The sequence below is a fragment of the Suricata suricatta genome, chromosome X (assembly GCF_006229205.1).
Source record: "Suricata suricatta isolate VVHF042 chromosome X, meerkat_22Aug2017_6uvM2_HiC, whole genome shotgun sequence".
Taxonomy (NCBI): domain Eukaryota; kingdom Metazoa; phylum Chordata; class Mammalia; order Carnivora; family Herpestidae; genus Suricata; species Suricata suricatta.
Genome location: NC_043717.1, coordinates 29,566,322 through 29,581,368, shown reverse-complemented (window position 1 = coordinate 29,581,368; position 15,047 = coordinate 29,566,322). Strand labels below are relative to the sequence as shown.

General features: G+C 36.5%; 1 protein-coding gene across 1 annotated transcript in view; it reads right to left on the bottom strand.

The window, feature by feature from the left end:
• CFAP47 (cilia and flagella associated protein 47) overlaps positions 1–15,047 on the bottom strand; it is a 493,477-nt gene that overhangs the window by 364,202 nt on the left and 114,228 nt on the right. Inside the window, exons 25-26 of the mRNA XM_029929640.1 lie at positions 9,140–9,335; positions 557–766 (exon numbers count right to left, since the gene is read on the bottom strand). Of these exons, the coding sequence (XP_029785500.1) occupies positions 557–766; positions 9,140–9,335 (406 nt within the window). The remainder of the gene's footprint in view (positions 1–556; positions 767–9,139; positions 9,336–15,047) is intronic.

Here is a 15,047-nt window from a genome sequence, read left to right as displayed (position 1 = left end):
TCTTATAATTGGAGGATCAAATCTGCTCAGAGTGTAATGTTAAAGTAGAATTTCTGGTCCCACAAGGTAAGAAATCCAGAAACATGTTTTCACCGAGGTGTATTTGAATTTCCCTGAGCCTGTTAAAGCTACATGCAATAAAATCATATTGTTTGGACTCGTTATGCTAACGTTTCTCATTTTCATTTAATATTTATTTAACATTTCCTTTGTGCCAGTTCCTATCCAATTACTCGGGAAATTTCTTATTATTACAGATGGGATTCTGTAGATAGGTTCTTCTATTGTCCCCATTTTATAGATGAGAAAACCAGAAGATTAAACAAGTTCACCACAGTTGACAGAGCCAGGATTCAAACTCACGTAACCTAGCTTCAGTATATGCTAGTAACCACCATCAAGCCGCGTCTCATGGGAGCCAGGCTACATTTGGAACTTTACAAAAGACCTTTATGCCCAAAGTCATTATTTTAGATGTGTCTCTTTTTAACATTTTACAAGAGTATAAAACATAAACTCATCATTCTTCACTGTCAGATACAAAAGAATCTCTTACCAGTTATTGCTGTTATCACAGAAAATAATATCGATGAAAAATGACACAGGTTTAGAGGATTTGAAGCTGACAGAGCAGGTGAGGGGAGCATTTACTCCACTGGAAGACCCCGTGATGACACGGCCTTTCGGAAACGTCACAGAAAGCGGGTGAGCCTCGTCACCATCAAGAAAGCTCACTGTGGGAATCTGGACATTTAAAGTGGAATCTCTGTTTAAAATGAAAAAAAAAAAGCTGACATACATGCAAGTAATTGGATATAAATGTGTCTCCCACTGTTTACTGAACCGTTTGAAAAATTAAACAAGCATTTAAAATAATATGCCCAATTATTAGAGATATTTTTGCATCATCTCTGGCATTCTGGTCCCAATATAACAAAGATAGATAATATGTTAATTTGATCACATAAGATGACCCAAAGTTCCTTTTGTCCTCTAAGGACCAAAACACAGGATTAAAACACCTGATTAAATACAATGTGCTTTTATTGACAGCCATGATATAAAAAGTATTGCCCTTAAATATAGCCTTATAAAAATTTACCAAAAATTACCACCTTGACAGGTATAGCTTTAATGCATATAGACTAAATAACATATTAACAGATGTATAAACATAAAATTTTGGGGGTGCCTGGGTGGCTCAGTCAGTTGAGCATCCAACTTTGGCTGAGTTTGTGCCCCACGTCAGGTTCTGTGCTGACAGTTCAGAGCCTGCAGCCTGCTTCAGATTCTGAGTCTCCCTTTCTACTCACACTCAGTCAGTCTCTCTCTCAAAAATAAACATTAAAAAATTTAAAAACACATAATCATTTTGATATGAATACTATTAAGCACTTGTATACACATTATAAATATTTTCTAATCATTGCTGCTAAAAATTCCACTCAATGTTCTTCACACATTACATTATATACCAATAATTTATTTAAACAATCTAAAACCTTTATGATTTCTAGTAACACGGTATGTAGTATTCACTTTTAAATATAGTACTTGACGGATGCCTGGGTGGCTCAGTTAGTTAAGTGTCTGACTCTTGTTTTCAGCTAAGGTCATGATCTCACAGTTGTTGAGATAGAGCCCCACATCAGGCTCTACAATGACAGCACAGAACCTGCTTGGGATTCTCTCTCCCCCTCTCTCTCTCCACCCCTCCCCTGCTCTATCTCTCCCTCTTGCTCTCAAAATAAATAAACTTTATAAGTAAATAAATACTGGATAACTTTCAGTGCTTAATAAATATTTAGCCATATTGTTTTTTAAATTTTATTATTTATTTTTGAGAGAGAGAATGACAGAGTGTGAATGGGGGAGAAACAGAGAAAGAGGGAGACACAGAATCTGAAGCAAGCTCCAAGCTCTGAGCTGTTGGCACACAGTTTGAGTTCGATCCTGCATCAGTCTCTGTGCTGACAGCTCAGAGCCTGGAGCCTGCTGTGGATTCTGTGTCTCCCTCTCTCTCTCTGTTCCTCTCCCACTCACACTCTTTCTCTCCCAAAAATAAACAAACATTAAAGATAATTTTAATAAAAATAAGAGACTGAACTAGAGAAGCACTGAGGTAGCTACAAGATCTAGAAGTTAATGAAAATAATGCTTACAGGCAATTCACAATGGTGCACGAATCCTCACAAATTATATAATTTTAACATGTGAACTAGCTAACCTTTATTTCTTTATAGATTAGGTGTATATTTCTAAACAAAAATTTGTTTGCCTTTCGTTTTTGTTGTTTTATTCAAAGGATCTCAAAATACATGGTCTTCCTTGACTTTTTTAAAAAAATGTATCTCAATATTTTGTTTCTAAGATTCCTAACATAGTTGTCTCATTAGCAGGAGTTCATCTACTTCAAAGCTACAGCTACATTCCTGCATGTATATATCACAAATTATTATCCTTTTCCCTGTCACAGGACATTGGTGCAGTTCCCAGATTTTGCTATTCTGAGTAATGCTACTATGAACAAAGTCAAACACAGAGGACACAAGTGTAAGAGTTTTTCCTGCATATACTGTCAAGTGCAATTGCTGCACTGTGAAATATGCAGATATAACACTTTGCAGATTATTATCCAGTGGGGTCTTAACTCATTGACATTGTAACTAGGACCTGACTTCTTAATGCTTACCTACCTATAACTGGCAAAATGCTTATCTTATTGTTATCTCTAATTTTCATTTCCAAATTTACAAAAAGTCAATTATATGCTTTCAGATGTTCATTATGCACTTATAAATCTTTTGTGAAGTACTTATCGAAGTTTTCTGTCAAGATTTCTGTTGAGTGATTGAATATTTTTTTATTTTTTTAATGTTTATTTTTGAGAGAGACACAAGGAGACAGAGCGCAAGTGGGGGAGCTGCAGAGAGAGGGAACCACAGAATCAGAAGCAGCTCCAGGCTCTGTGCTGTCAGCAAAGAGCCAGATGTGGGGCTCGAACTCACGAGCCGTGAGATCATGACCTGAGCCGAAGTCAGATGTTTAACTGACTGAGCCGACCCAGGTGTCCCTAGTGATTTGAAATCCTTCTAAATAATTTTTATCATTTACTTTGTTATTAGCATGATTTCGTCTTGCTCAAGAAATCCTTCTCTACCTAGAAATGTCACAATTATTTTTCAAAATATTTTAATTTTTCCTTTTACATTTAAGGTATTCATCCATCCTGTAATGGATCTTTTTGTATTATGTGAGACAGAAACCCAGTGTGAACTATCCCCCACAGATAATTGTTCCAGTACCATTTATTGAATAGTAACTTATTTTCTCCAAAGATCTACAATACTATTCTTGTCAAATATTCAGCATCTATTCATGTATGGGCTTTCTGCAAGTCTCTTTATTCTATTCCTTTGGTCATTTTATCTATTGCTACACAACTATCATATTGGTTTAGTCTTGGTATTTGATAAGGCAAGTCCTTCTTCTTCTGAAGCTGCTTGGCTATTCTAGACCCTTGATTCTTCCATATAAAATTTAGAATTTTACTTGTTAATCTCTATGAAACAATTTAAATTTTATCACAGTCGCATGAAACATGAAAAGTGATTTGTCAAGAAATGTCTTTATTACAATACTGAATATTCCAAGGCAGGAATGTGGTGTAAATCTTCATTTATTTATGAGTTCTTTGGCTTAAGTTTATAGTTCCATATGGTTCTTCTACATCTTTTGTTTGGTTTATTCCTATTATCTTTAATTTTTAATGTTTTTATAAACAGTAATTTTAGAGTTGTACATTATAATTACTGTATGCTGAATGCTATGTATTTTATTATTGGACTTATATTTGTCTATTTTGATAAATGACCTTCATAGCTTTAGCTAATCTACAGATAATGACAGTCTTTATATTCCCATCCTTACATCTTTTATTTCTCTTCACTTCCTGGATGAACTAGGTTTTCCAGAAAAATGTGTTAAGGAGGCCATGATAGCCAGCATCCTTGTCTTTTCATTTTTACTCAAAGAGAATTAATTTATGTTCCAATATCCATGATAATGCCTCTTCTAGATTCATGATAGAAAATCTTACCAATTTAAAGAATATCTCTTATTCTTGTTTAAGAATTTTATCAAGAATGGTATTGTAACTTTATCAAATGCTTTTCTTCTGCATCTATGGAAATGATCATTATTCTCCTTCATTCATAAATGTGGTAGATGAAATAAAAAGTTATTTTAGATTTTCTAACATTAGGCAAATCTTACAATACTGGGATATACCAGAGTAGGTCATGATTGATTAATATATTTATATTACGTATGTAATATATATTAATATGTATATATAATTTAATTCCTTAAGGATTATTACATCTATAGTACTAAGAGATTGGCATATAATTTGACTTTCTTATATTGTTATTCTCTGATTCTATAATAAAAATTTCTGACTTCATAAAACAAATTAGAGCACACTATTTTTCTATTCTCTGCAAGAATTTCTATAAGGTTTGAGATGCCAGTTTCTTGCAAGTTCAGTAAAACTAGCCTTTAAAAACATCCAGAGATGGTATTTTCCTTCACGAAGATTTTAGGTATTGACTCAAAGACTTTCTGTTTATACTCAGTATGGTTGTAGTAAATTATATTTTTTCTACAAATTTCCCATTTAAGTTTTCAAATGTATTGGAATAAATTTCTTCATGGTATTTTGATGGTCTCATTTTTCTCCACTAGATAGACGATTATACCCCATTATTCTTAAAGTTTATTTATTTTGAGACAGAGAGAGAGCACACACATGCGCATGCAAGTGGGGGAGGGGCAAAGAGAGAGAGAGGGAGAGAGAGAATCCCAAGTAGGCTCCACACTGTCAGAGCAGAGCCTGATGCAGGGCTTGAACTCATGAACTGTGAGATCATGACCGGACTTGAAATCAAGAGTAAGACACTTAACCAACTGAGCCACCCAGGCACCCCATACACATCATTATTCTTAATAGTATACAGTTGTACCTTCTGTCTTTTTGTTCTTCATCAATGTCACTGCACCAGTATCCATTGTATTAGTCTTTGAACGCACCAACTTTTGGTTTCAGTAAGCCGATCTTCTACATATTAGTTTCCTATTTATTTCATTTGTCCTCTTTCTCATTTTATCTACATGCTACATTCCTTGGGTTTAACCTATTATTCTTATTCTTAAGTTGTCGAATAGTTGAAACTTCTAATCATTTATTTACTACCAGCATTTAAGACTACACATTTCCATCTAAGTACAAATTTTGCTGCATTCCAGAAGTTTATTTGTTTTTCCTTAACCACTGGAATTTAACATAAGAGAGGCAGTTAACTCATCAAAAATAGAGGCCTATTTGTCTAAAGAAAGCAACATAAGTGACAATAGGTGTTTCAAGTTTAGTCTTTGACTTTAATACTCAAATACTGTTTATATCAATGAATGTAGTTTCCATGTTTTGATACATAGCATTTTATTATTTTTTTGCAGAATTCAATAAAATATCTTCTTGATTCTCTATTGTTTCTTTTAATAATTCCAAATGTGTGGCAGATCCTATTCATATTTTCTTTAATGATTTTAAAATAATCATCAGAAAACAGTCTATATGATGTGAACTCTTTAAAATGTGTTAAATTTTAACTAAAGAATGGCATACTGTTTTTATAAATATCTCCTATATGAATGAGAAAAAATGTGTATTCTATAATTGCAGGCAGGGTAAAGGATTTTATAATACTATTCTTAATACTACTCAGTATTTTTAATAATATTAGTATTAAATGAAGGAGACTTTTAATAAAATATCCTTTTTGAATTTTCTTTATGTATACAAGGGTTTTTGGTTTTTGGATTCAGAAATTGAGATCTGTGTTGAAACATCCTAGAATGATGAAGGAGTGGTCAATTTTCCCCTATTATTTTAATTTGGGGGTTATATATTTTAAGACTACTTGGGTTGTACATACAATTTTAGAATTCTGGTATTTTTCAGGTGAGCTGCATCTTTTGTAATTATTTAATGGCTTATTTTTAAGCCTTTTAATATTGTTTTACTTTTATAGAGAGAGACAGAGACAGAGAGAGAGAGAGAGAGAGAGAGAACGAGAACACATACACAGGAGAGGGGCAGAAGGACAGGGAGAGAGAGAATCCCAAGTAGGCTCCATGCTCAGCGCAGAGCCTGAGGCAGGGCTCAATCCCATGATCTTGGGCTCATGACCAACGTCAAAATCAAGAGTCAGTCACTAAACTGACCCACTTAGACTCCTTTTTATATTAAATAAGTTTCATTGTATTAAAATGTTTTACCTCTTTTTTCTTTAAATGTTTGAGAGAGAGAAAGCTAGAGAGAGACAGAGAAAATGCATAAGTGGGCCAGGGACAGAGAGAGAATCCTAAGCAAGCTCTGTGCTGTCACTGCAAAGCCCGACATGGGGTTCAATCTCATGAACTGTGAGATGGCAACCTGAGCCAGAAACCAAGAGTCAGACACTTAACCAACTGAGCCACCCAGGTGCCTCTGTTTTACCTCTTAAATTAGGCTATCACATGTAAAATCAATACTGCTATCCAGCTTTCTTTTGGTTATGCTCCATATATTTTCCCATGATCTTAGTTTGATGGTTCTCAACTAGGAGTAGATTTGCAACCCAGGACCCATGTACAATGTTTGGAGACAATTCCTTTCTGTCATAACTATGGGGAGGATGCTATTGGTTAGACACCAGGGAGACTGCTAACAGCATACTACACACAGAATAACTTCCAAGGAAACAAAAGAAGCATCCTCCCCCAAATGTCAACAGTTCTGATGTTGAGAAACTCTGCTTTACTTCAGTCTTTCTTATCCTTATGGTTTACATATACTCCTTTTAATAAGCAGTTGGACTTTTTTTTTCTTATTTACTCTAATATTCTCTCTTTTAACTAGTCAGAGTAACTTATTTACATTTAATTGCATTAGTCAACTACATAGTTTTTGCCATCACTTTTGTTTTAATTTTCTCTTGCTTTTTAAACTTTTCTTCTTTTTCTGTCTTACAAAGTTCAGTGAGGTTTTGTTGGTTTCTACGCTATTTGTGCAATTATATACAATCTTTGGTTTAGTGGATGCCCTTAAAATTTTACCTGTAACATTTTGTTTTACAATTTCTAAAAGTTATATTCGGTTCATTTTTAAGTCTATATTGAATAATTCTATCTTAATTACCAATTTTTAAAATGTCATCTTTTAAAAATAAATTATTTATATTCTGTGTCTGATAATTCCAATATCTGGATTACTTAAGAGTCTAAATTTCAAGAGAGTTGATTGTGCTGACTCTAAATTATGGTATCTTCCCTTCTGGTGCGTTCTATGATACTTGATACCTCCCTGATGTCCAGTTGACATCAACTGTGGCAAATGAAATATGAGCCCAACCTGAGGATGGCTTCATTTAGAGCAGAGGTTCACAAAGGGTGGCCCATGGATCAGCAGCATCAGTATCATTTGGAAACTTACTAGAAATAAAAATTATTACATATCATTCCAGGCTTCCTGAATCATAAATTCTGGGGATGGAAGGCAATAATCTGTTTTAAAAAGTCTTTCAGGTGATGCGGATATACACCACCGTTTAAGAACCACTGATCCTGAGAAGATTTGCTCACTTCTGCTGAAAGGTAGAAAGATTTACTCACATGTACTCTTTTAGCCTCTTTCAGTGTCCCTGCATTAATCGAGGAATTTGAAACTGTTTTCTTACCTCCTAGGAAGTTGTGTCAAGTTTTTTTTTTTAATTTTTTAATATTTATTTTTGAGAATGAGAGAGAGAGAGAGAGAGTGGGAGTGGGGAAGAGGCAGAGAGAAAGGAAAACACAGAATCAGAAGCAGGGTCCTGGTTTCAAGCCGCCAGCACAGAGCCCAACACGGGGCTCGAACTCATAAACTGAGATCATGATCTGAGCCAAAGTCAGATGCTTTACGAAGTTGTCTCAAGTTTTAAGAAAAAGCCTGCATTTGGCAGGTTACCACAGCTCACCACTCTTACTCTGATTTCAGCTAGTATGTATTGCTTTTGTCTGGTTTGATGTGAACCCTTTGGAGACCTCTTATATTTCTCAGAAGCCAGCAATGAATCAATGAATACACACACACACGCACACACACACACAATCTACTTGTTTTGTAGTGCAAGGGCACATAATGTACCTAGGGCAATATAGTATTGGTGTTTGGGCTGTTGATAAATTGTTTTAAAAAATGAGAGCAGACTGCATTCTGCTATAATACGTACAGAGAAGAGGCAGAATTCTGAGATGGCCCCCAAGAGTCCTCTCCCCTGGTGTAAATACAAATTCTGTATTATTCCCACCCCTTGGGTGGCAGAATCTGTAAATATATCACACTGGTGATTAAGTTGTATTATACAGCAATGGTAAAGAGGCTTTCCATATGTAACTGACATCCCTAGCCAAATGAATTCAAGTAAAGAAAAAGATTATCGTGGGTGGGTTACATTTCATTAGGTGAGATGTTAAAAGAAGGTTTGGATGTCAGAAATTGAAAATTCAGAGAGACGGTCTAAAGTACCATGGTGGGAGGAGAAACCACATGGCCAGGAAGTGAGGGCGGTCTCTAAGAGCTGAGAGTGGTCCCAGTCAACAGCCAGTAAGAAATTCTCTTAGTCCTACAACTGAAAGGATTAACTCTGGAGGACTGAGTCTCAGGTGAGACCATTGCAATAGCCTGCACTTCGATTTCTGTCTACTGAGACCGTCAGCAATGGACGCAGCTTAACTAGTCCAGAGGACTCTTGACCCAAAGAACAACAAATTCATGTTTTAAGGCACTCAGTTTGTGGTAATATGTCACATAGCCATAGAAAACTTGCTTCTCATATCATGAAGAGAAACATATCAAAAATTTTTACAAGAAAATCAAATGACTAATCATGAGGTAATGAAGTGAGCTGCTTAAAATTTTTAATTTAAATAAACTGTGAAACATTTTAACAGCTTGTTCCAACTACAGAAACAAGTCAGACACTGCTCAGGACTCATACAACACAGACACAAACAAAAAAGCACATAAAGAAACTGTGGGAAATTCACAGTAAGCATTTACCTGAAATAGTTTTGAGGTAAAATGTTGACATCCACCTTAGTTGCTACATCCAGAGGAACAGGAGTGAAAAATATAAATGGAGGGTCAAACGATAATGTGGGCGATTTTACTTCTCCAACCAAACACAACATTCGATAGCAAACTGGATTCTCATCTACACGAATGGGAATATCAGCTGTGTATTTTCCAGGATGATCTAAAAAAAATAATTTTTTAAAAGTATCTTAGATTTGTTTACATACACAAAAAAACTTACATAGTTTAAATCTTACCAAATATTTAAATGTACTATGAAGGTCCAACTCAGTGAAGAATAGATTACTCAGAAATTGGAATTATTCTGCCAAGGAACTTTAAACACGTAATGAATTGTCATTGAATTAAAAATATTTTAGGGTCGCCTGGATGGCTCAGTCGGTTGAGCGCCCAACTTCAGCTCAGGTCATGATCTGGCAGTTCATGAGTTCAAGCCCCACATTGAGCTCTGTGCTGACAGCTCAGAGCCTGGAGCCTGCTTCAGAATCTGTGTCTCCCTCTCGCTGTCTGCCCCTCCCCTGCTCGCAGTCTCTCAATGTCACTCTCGCTCAGTAAATAAATAGATAGATAGATAAATAACAACATTAAAAATATATTAAAGTGCACTATGTCTAGAAATAGAGAAGGCTTCCTTAAAGCAGATATTCATTATTATTGGAAAATACATAAACCTGGAGGAAACAGTGCAACAAGACATCTTTTTTTGGATTGTTTTCTATGCCTTAACAGAAGCTGCCAATCCCTTTAGTATATGCAGTATAAAGATGAGGTCAGACAGTTGCCATAAGGATCTCAAGGGACTCGTACTGAGAAATGGGTATGCCGAGAAGAGAGGAATGTTGCCCCTCCCAGATTTTTAAGTTTATGGAAGGGTGCCAGGGATGACTGGCCAATTTCACCTTGTAGGAAAAGAAAGGAACTTCCCATGTGCTAACTCACTATGAAGAAAGCCAGTTTGTGTTGGAGAAAAGGGCTCAGCATCTGGGGCTGTAGGCGCGTCCCACACAAGCGTCCCTCCCAGCAAGCTGCCAGTACCCTTTTAGACCCAAGGGCCCAAACACAGTGTCTCACAGAGAGAAAGATGTGATTTGCTGAGTATGAACTCAAGGTAATATGTTAGAATTAAAAAACAGGATCAGAGCCATCAAGAGTATCACCAAAGCACACGATGAGTGCTCAGGGAGAAGCATGTTCAAAAGGGACGTTGTGGGGCACCTGGGTGGCTGAGTCAGTTGAGTGTCTAACTTCGGCTCAGGTCATGATCTCACGGTTTGTGGGTTCAAGCCCTGCGTCAGGTTCTGTGCTGACAGCTAGCTCAGAGCCTAGAGCTTATCTTCAGATTCTGTGTGTGTGTGTCTCTCTCTCTGACCCTCCCCCGCTCACACTGTCTCTCAAAAATAAAAAATAAAAATAAGGAACACACAAAAGTGACATTATGAACCATACACAAAAGCAACGGAATCATTGAACTGATCAGACTCAACTAGATCTCTCTATACTGGGTGTCTTTACTTGGACAGAGAAGTCTTTTCTTGTTCATATAGTCCGAGATACTTGGGAAGTGAGAGGCAACTGGAAAGGGAAGTGAATTCGTGACTTCTTACCGACAAATGCACACAGGAAAGACTATGTGAAAAGAGGACAGACTATATGTTCAGTTGAGAAAATAAATTATAATAGAATTTATGTATTTAAAACACTATAAATCTATAGAGAAATGATGTTTTCATTTCATGAATCTGACATTGTTAAAATTATTTTGGGGAAAAAGAAAATCAAGTCCATTACTTCCAGAATTAGGCAAGGTTTTAAGACTTGCCAAATTGTGAATTCTGAATGGGATGTGTTGAGATAATTTCTGGGTTCCACACCTGTTAAATGTTTTGGGGGTCATGGAGAAGGGGGTTCCCTGTATGACCTAAGACTACTAGGGATTCAATAACACTTTTCTAAGCTCAAGTGGGCCTTCTCATTCATATCAGATGTAAGTTATATAAATGTGTTACAGGCCTGTTTAATTTTGTCTTAAGAGTCAGGTTGAACTCCTAAGAAGGCAACTCATAGATTTGACTGCTTAGGCATAGCCCCATACCAAAGGAAAAGTCAAAGGGAAATGTTTCTTATTTCCTTCTAGACCATCTATTTCATTTCATTTGGATAAAAATGTTGATAGAGAGACATAAAAGAAAAGCTCTATACAAAAATACAGATGGGACTTTAGCTGCACTGGCTTTTCTGCGATTTCTTCCAGGACCAGACATAGTAAAAAACTGAGAGGAAATACACAGAAATACATCATGTTACCTGATTACTTTTACAGAATAAACTTCAGACTGGGGGAAATAATGTGATGTTTTCTATCATATTTTCAGAATTCCAAATAGAGATAATAAAAGATGAAACATTTTCAAAACCTATTAATCACAGTACCCTATGTACTGTTTCTCGCACACAAAGTTAAATTGATTATAAAATGCCATGCTGAAAAAACAGAAAAATAAAATGCCATGCTAATAGATGTATCAGGACACTGAGTTACGGCAACACAGTGCTAAGAGAATATTACTGAGAGAACGCATAGCTGAATGAATCTAAAAGGCTTAAAAGCTACAAGTTGTTCTTCTCCTGACATTATTGTTGATAACAGAGCTAGTTGCTGGTATTTTATTTACACTGCCACATTTATTTAGATGTGTAAACCAGTTTTGTCCCAAGGGTTCTGACACAAGTGATTTACTGAGGGCATGCGTGTTCTCAGGAGGACTTGGAGGTAAAGGGGGAAGCAAAACAGAGAAGGGTTGGAAGCTAAGAAAAGTTGTTGGCGTCTAATCCACATTCAAATCAATCCCATAGGCAGCTATGCGATGTGAATTCCACCTGAGAGGTTGCCCCACCTGAGGGAAAGTTAGCGGAGCCACCTGAGGTGGTGGCAGTGGTGACGATTACCCTCACAGGCATCTCTGCGATGTAGCACCTTCCTTCACCCAACGGCAACCTTCTAGAGGAGGGGACAGACACAACCTGTGAGGACCAATCCCCACAACTGAGACACAGGTGGGAAAACCCAATCTGGGAGTCTGGAAGGGCTCAAACAGCATATGCCAGAGACCACGATCCTAATGTTGCTTCAGAAACAAGAATAATTAAGAAGAATAACAGGTAAGTTTCTATAACACCGTTTTAAAAAGAAATGGCATTTGGTGTGCTTATTTCATTCTGGCATATAAACTATAACGGTAATGAAGCAGATGCTTTAAATTAAAGACAAATACCGGTATAGGCCTCCTCAAAAAATAAGGGGGGGGGGAATCTTCATAGCTGCCTTTTCAAGCATCTTCCTGCTGTTCCTTTGCTTCCATCTGCTTAAAGAAGCTAGTTGTCAATACTTTCCCTTCCTAAAGCTCATTACCAGAAAAATTCTATATTTTTATGCAGCAGGGAGTCTCCTGTTGAGAATTTTCTAACTTATATGCCCTGTGGGTTGCGAAACAGTGAGGCTATTTACATGAGAACTGAGAACAATCTTCTCTAAGGAAAGAGAGAGTCTACCCACACAAATTAGATTCAAGAACGATGGTTTGGATTCAGACGGGACTGGAGATTTACTGAGAGATCAGTACAGGTCACCTGTTCCACCACAGCCCCAGCCTCTGTCCCGGTGCCGGTCCAAGAAAGCGATGAGAGGGAGTGAAAAGTAAAAACCACCCACTTAAAACTCTTGAAAGCCTTGAGAATATAAGGCAGCACTGCTTGGTGGCCAGTATAACCAGTCCAACCGAAGTAGAGATAAAGTGTAACTATCCCACTTCAGGTGATACTGATAGCAAAGGATGCATCTACAAGGCAAAGAAAACTAATGGGACATAAAGGCCCTGACCATGGCTTGGAATGAGAGGCTTATACCAGTCAGATTACAAGATAAGAAAATGACAGAAGAAAAGTATAATCAATTACCAATGCCTGCTAGAAAAAAATGGCAGATGCTAAGGACAGTCCAAAGAACAAGGCCAAGATCTCATGGGGTATAACTGAAAAAAATCCCAAGTCACTAATGAATGATCAATATACAAACAAAAAAAGGCTGTCAACAGAAACTGTCCCTGAGAAAATTCAAGGAATGCACATACATACATATGTATATATGTAAACATATATATAAATTGTAGAGTCGAAAAATACAATGACTGAAATAAAAAATTCACTAGAGGGCACCTGGGTGGCTCAGTCATTTGAGTGCTTTACTTTGGCTCAGGTCATGATCTCAGGGTTTGTGTGTTTGAGCCCCAGGATGGGCTCACTGCTGTCAGAACAGAGCTTGGAGCCTGCTTCAGTTTCTGTGTCTCCCTCTTCCTCTCTGATCCTCCCCCACTTGTGCAGTCTTTCTCTCTCTCAAAAATACAGAAAATAAATAGCAAACGGCAGATGTAAATCTTTGTCTTACTTTATCAGTAATTAATCAGTAAATGTAAAATGACTCAACACACCCATGAGAAGGCTGAGATATGCAAAATAAAATTTTAATAACGATCCAAATCCATGCCATCTACAAGAGACACTCTGGATTCAGAAACACAAGTCAACTGAAAGTAAAAGGATGGAGAAATGATATACATGCAAATAGTAACTTAAAAAGGGCTGCAGTGGCTATGCTAATATCAGACAAAATAACTGTTAAGATAAAAGTCAATACTGGAGACAAAGACATTATAAAATGATAACAAGACAATCCATGAAAAAGATAAAACAATTATAAACATAAATACACCTAAGGAGCCACAAAGTACACAAGGCACAATCCAGTAAAACTGAAAATAGAAATAATAGGTATTTCAGGAATAATCCTTTGAGAATTTAATACTCCACTCTCAATTGGGAATGAGACAAATAGGTAGAAGATCACTAAAGAAATAAAATATTTTGATCTATAAGCCAAATAGATCTAAAAGACATCTATGGAACATTCTACCCAACAAGAGCAGAATATATACACTTCTCAAGCAGATGTGAGGGAGCCTGGCTGGCTTAGTTGGTAAAGCACGTGACTCTTGATGTCAAGGTTGTAAGTTTGAGACCCATGTTGGGTGTAGAGATTACTTAAAATTTTAAAAATCTTTTTAAAAAAATCAAGTGCATGTGGAACATTCTTGAGGGTAAATCATATTTTAGGGTATAAGGTAAGCCTTTAAATTGACTGAGTCCAGGGGCACCTGGGTGGCACAGTCGGTTAAGCATCTGACTCTTGATTTTGGCTGAAGTCATAATCTCATGGTTTGTGAGTTTGAGCTCCATGGTGGACTCTGTACTAACAGTGCAGAGTCTGCTTAGGATTCTCTTTCCCTTTGTCTTTGCTCCTTTCCCATTCTCTGGGTCCCACTCTCTCAAAACAAATAAATAAACTTAAGAAGATATCAGTAGTTAACTCTGCAACATAAGAAACAATGAAAAAAAGAGCAAATTAGAACCAAAGCAAGAAGAGAGACAATAATAAATATTAGAACAGAAATCAGTTGAATACAGTATAAGGAAAATATTAAGAAGATCAATAAAATCAGAAGTTGGTCACTGAAAAGCATATCAAATTTGAAAAGCCTTTGGCAAGAATGACCAAGAAAAAAAGAATACTCGAATTACAGAAGTCACAAATAAGATAGGGAAAATGACTACTCACTTTACAGAAATTCAATTAAAAAATTATAAAGGAACACAATGTACAGTTGTACAAATTAGCATGTTTACAATTTGTATCTAAGCAAATTAGATAATGTAGATGAAATGGGCAGATTCCTAGAAAGACAAAAAGTACTTAAGCTGACCCATGAAGAAATAATAAAATGTGAACTGACTTATTGAAAGGGATTCTAACAGGAAGAAA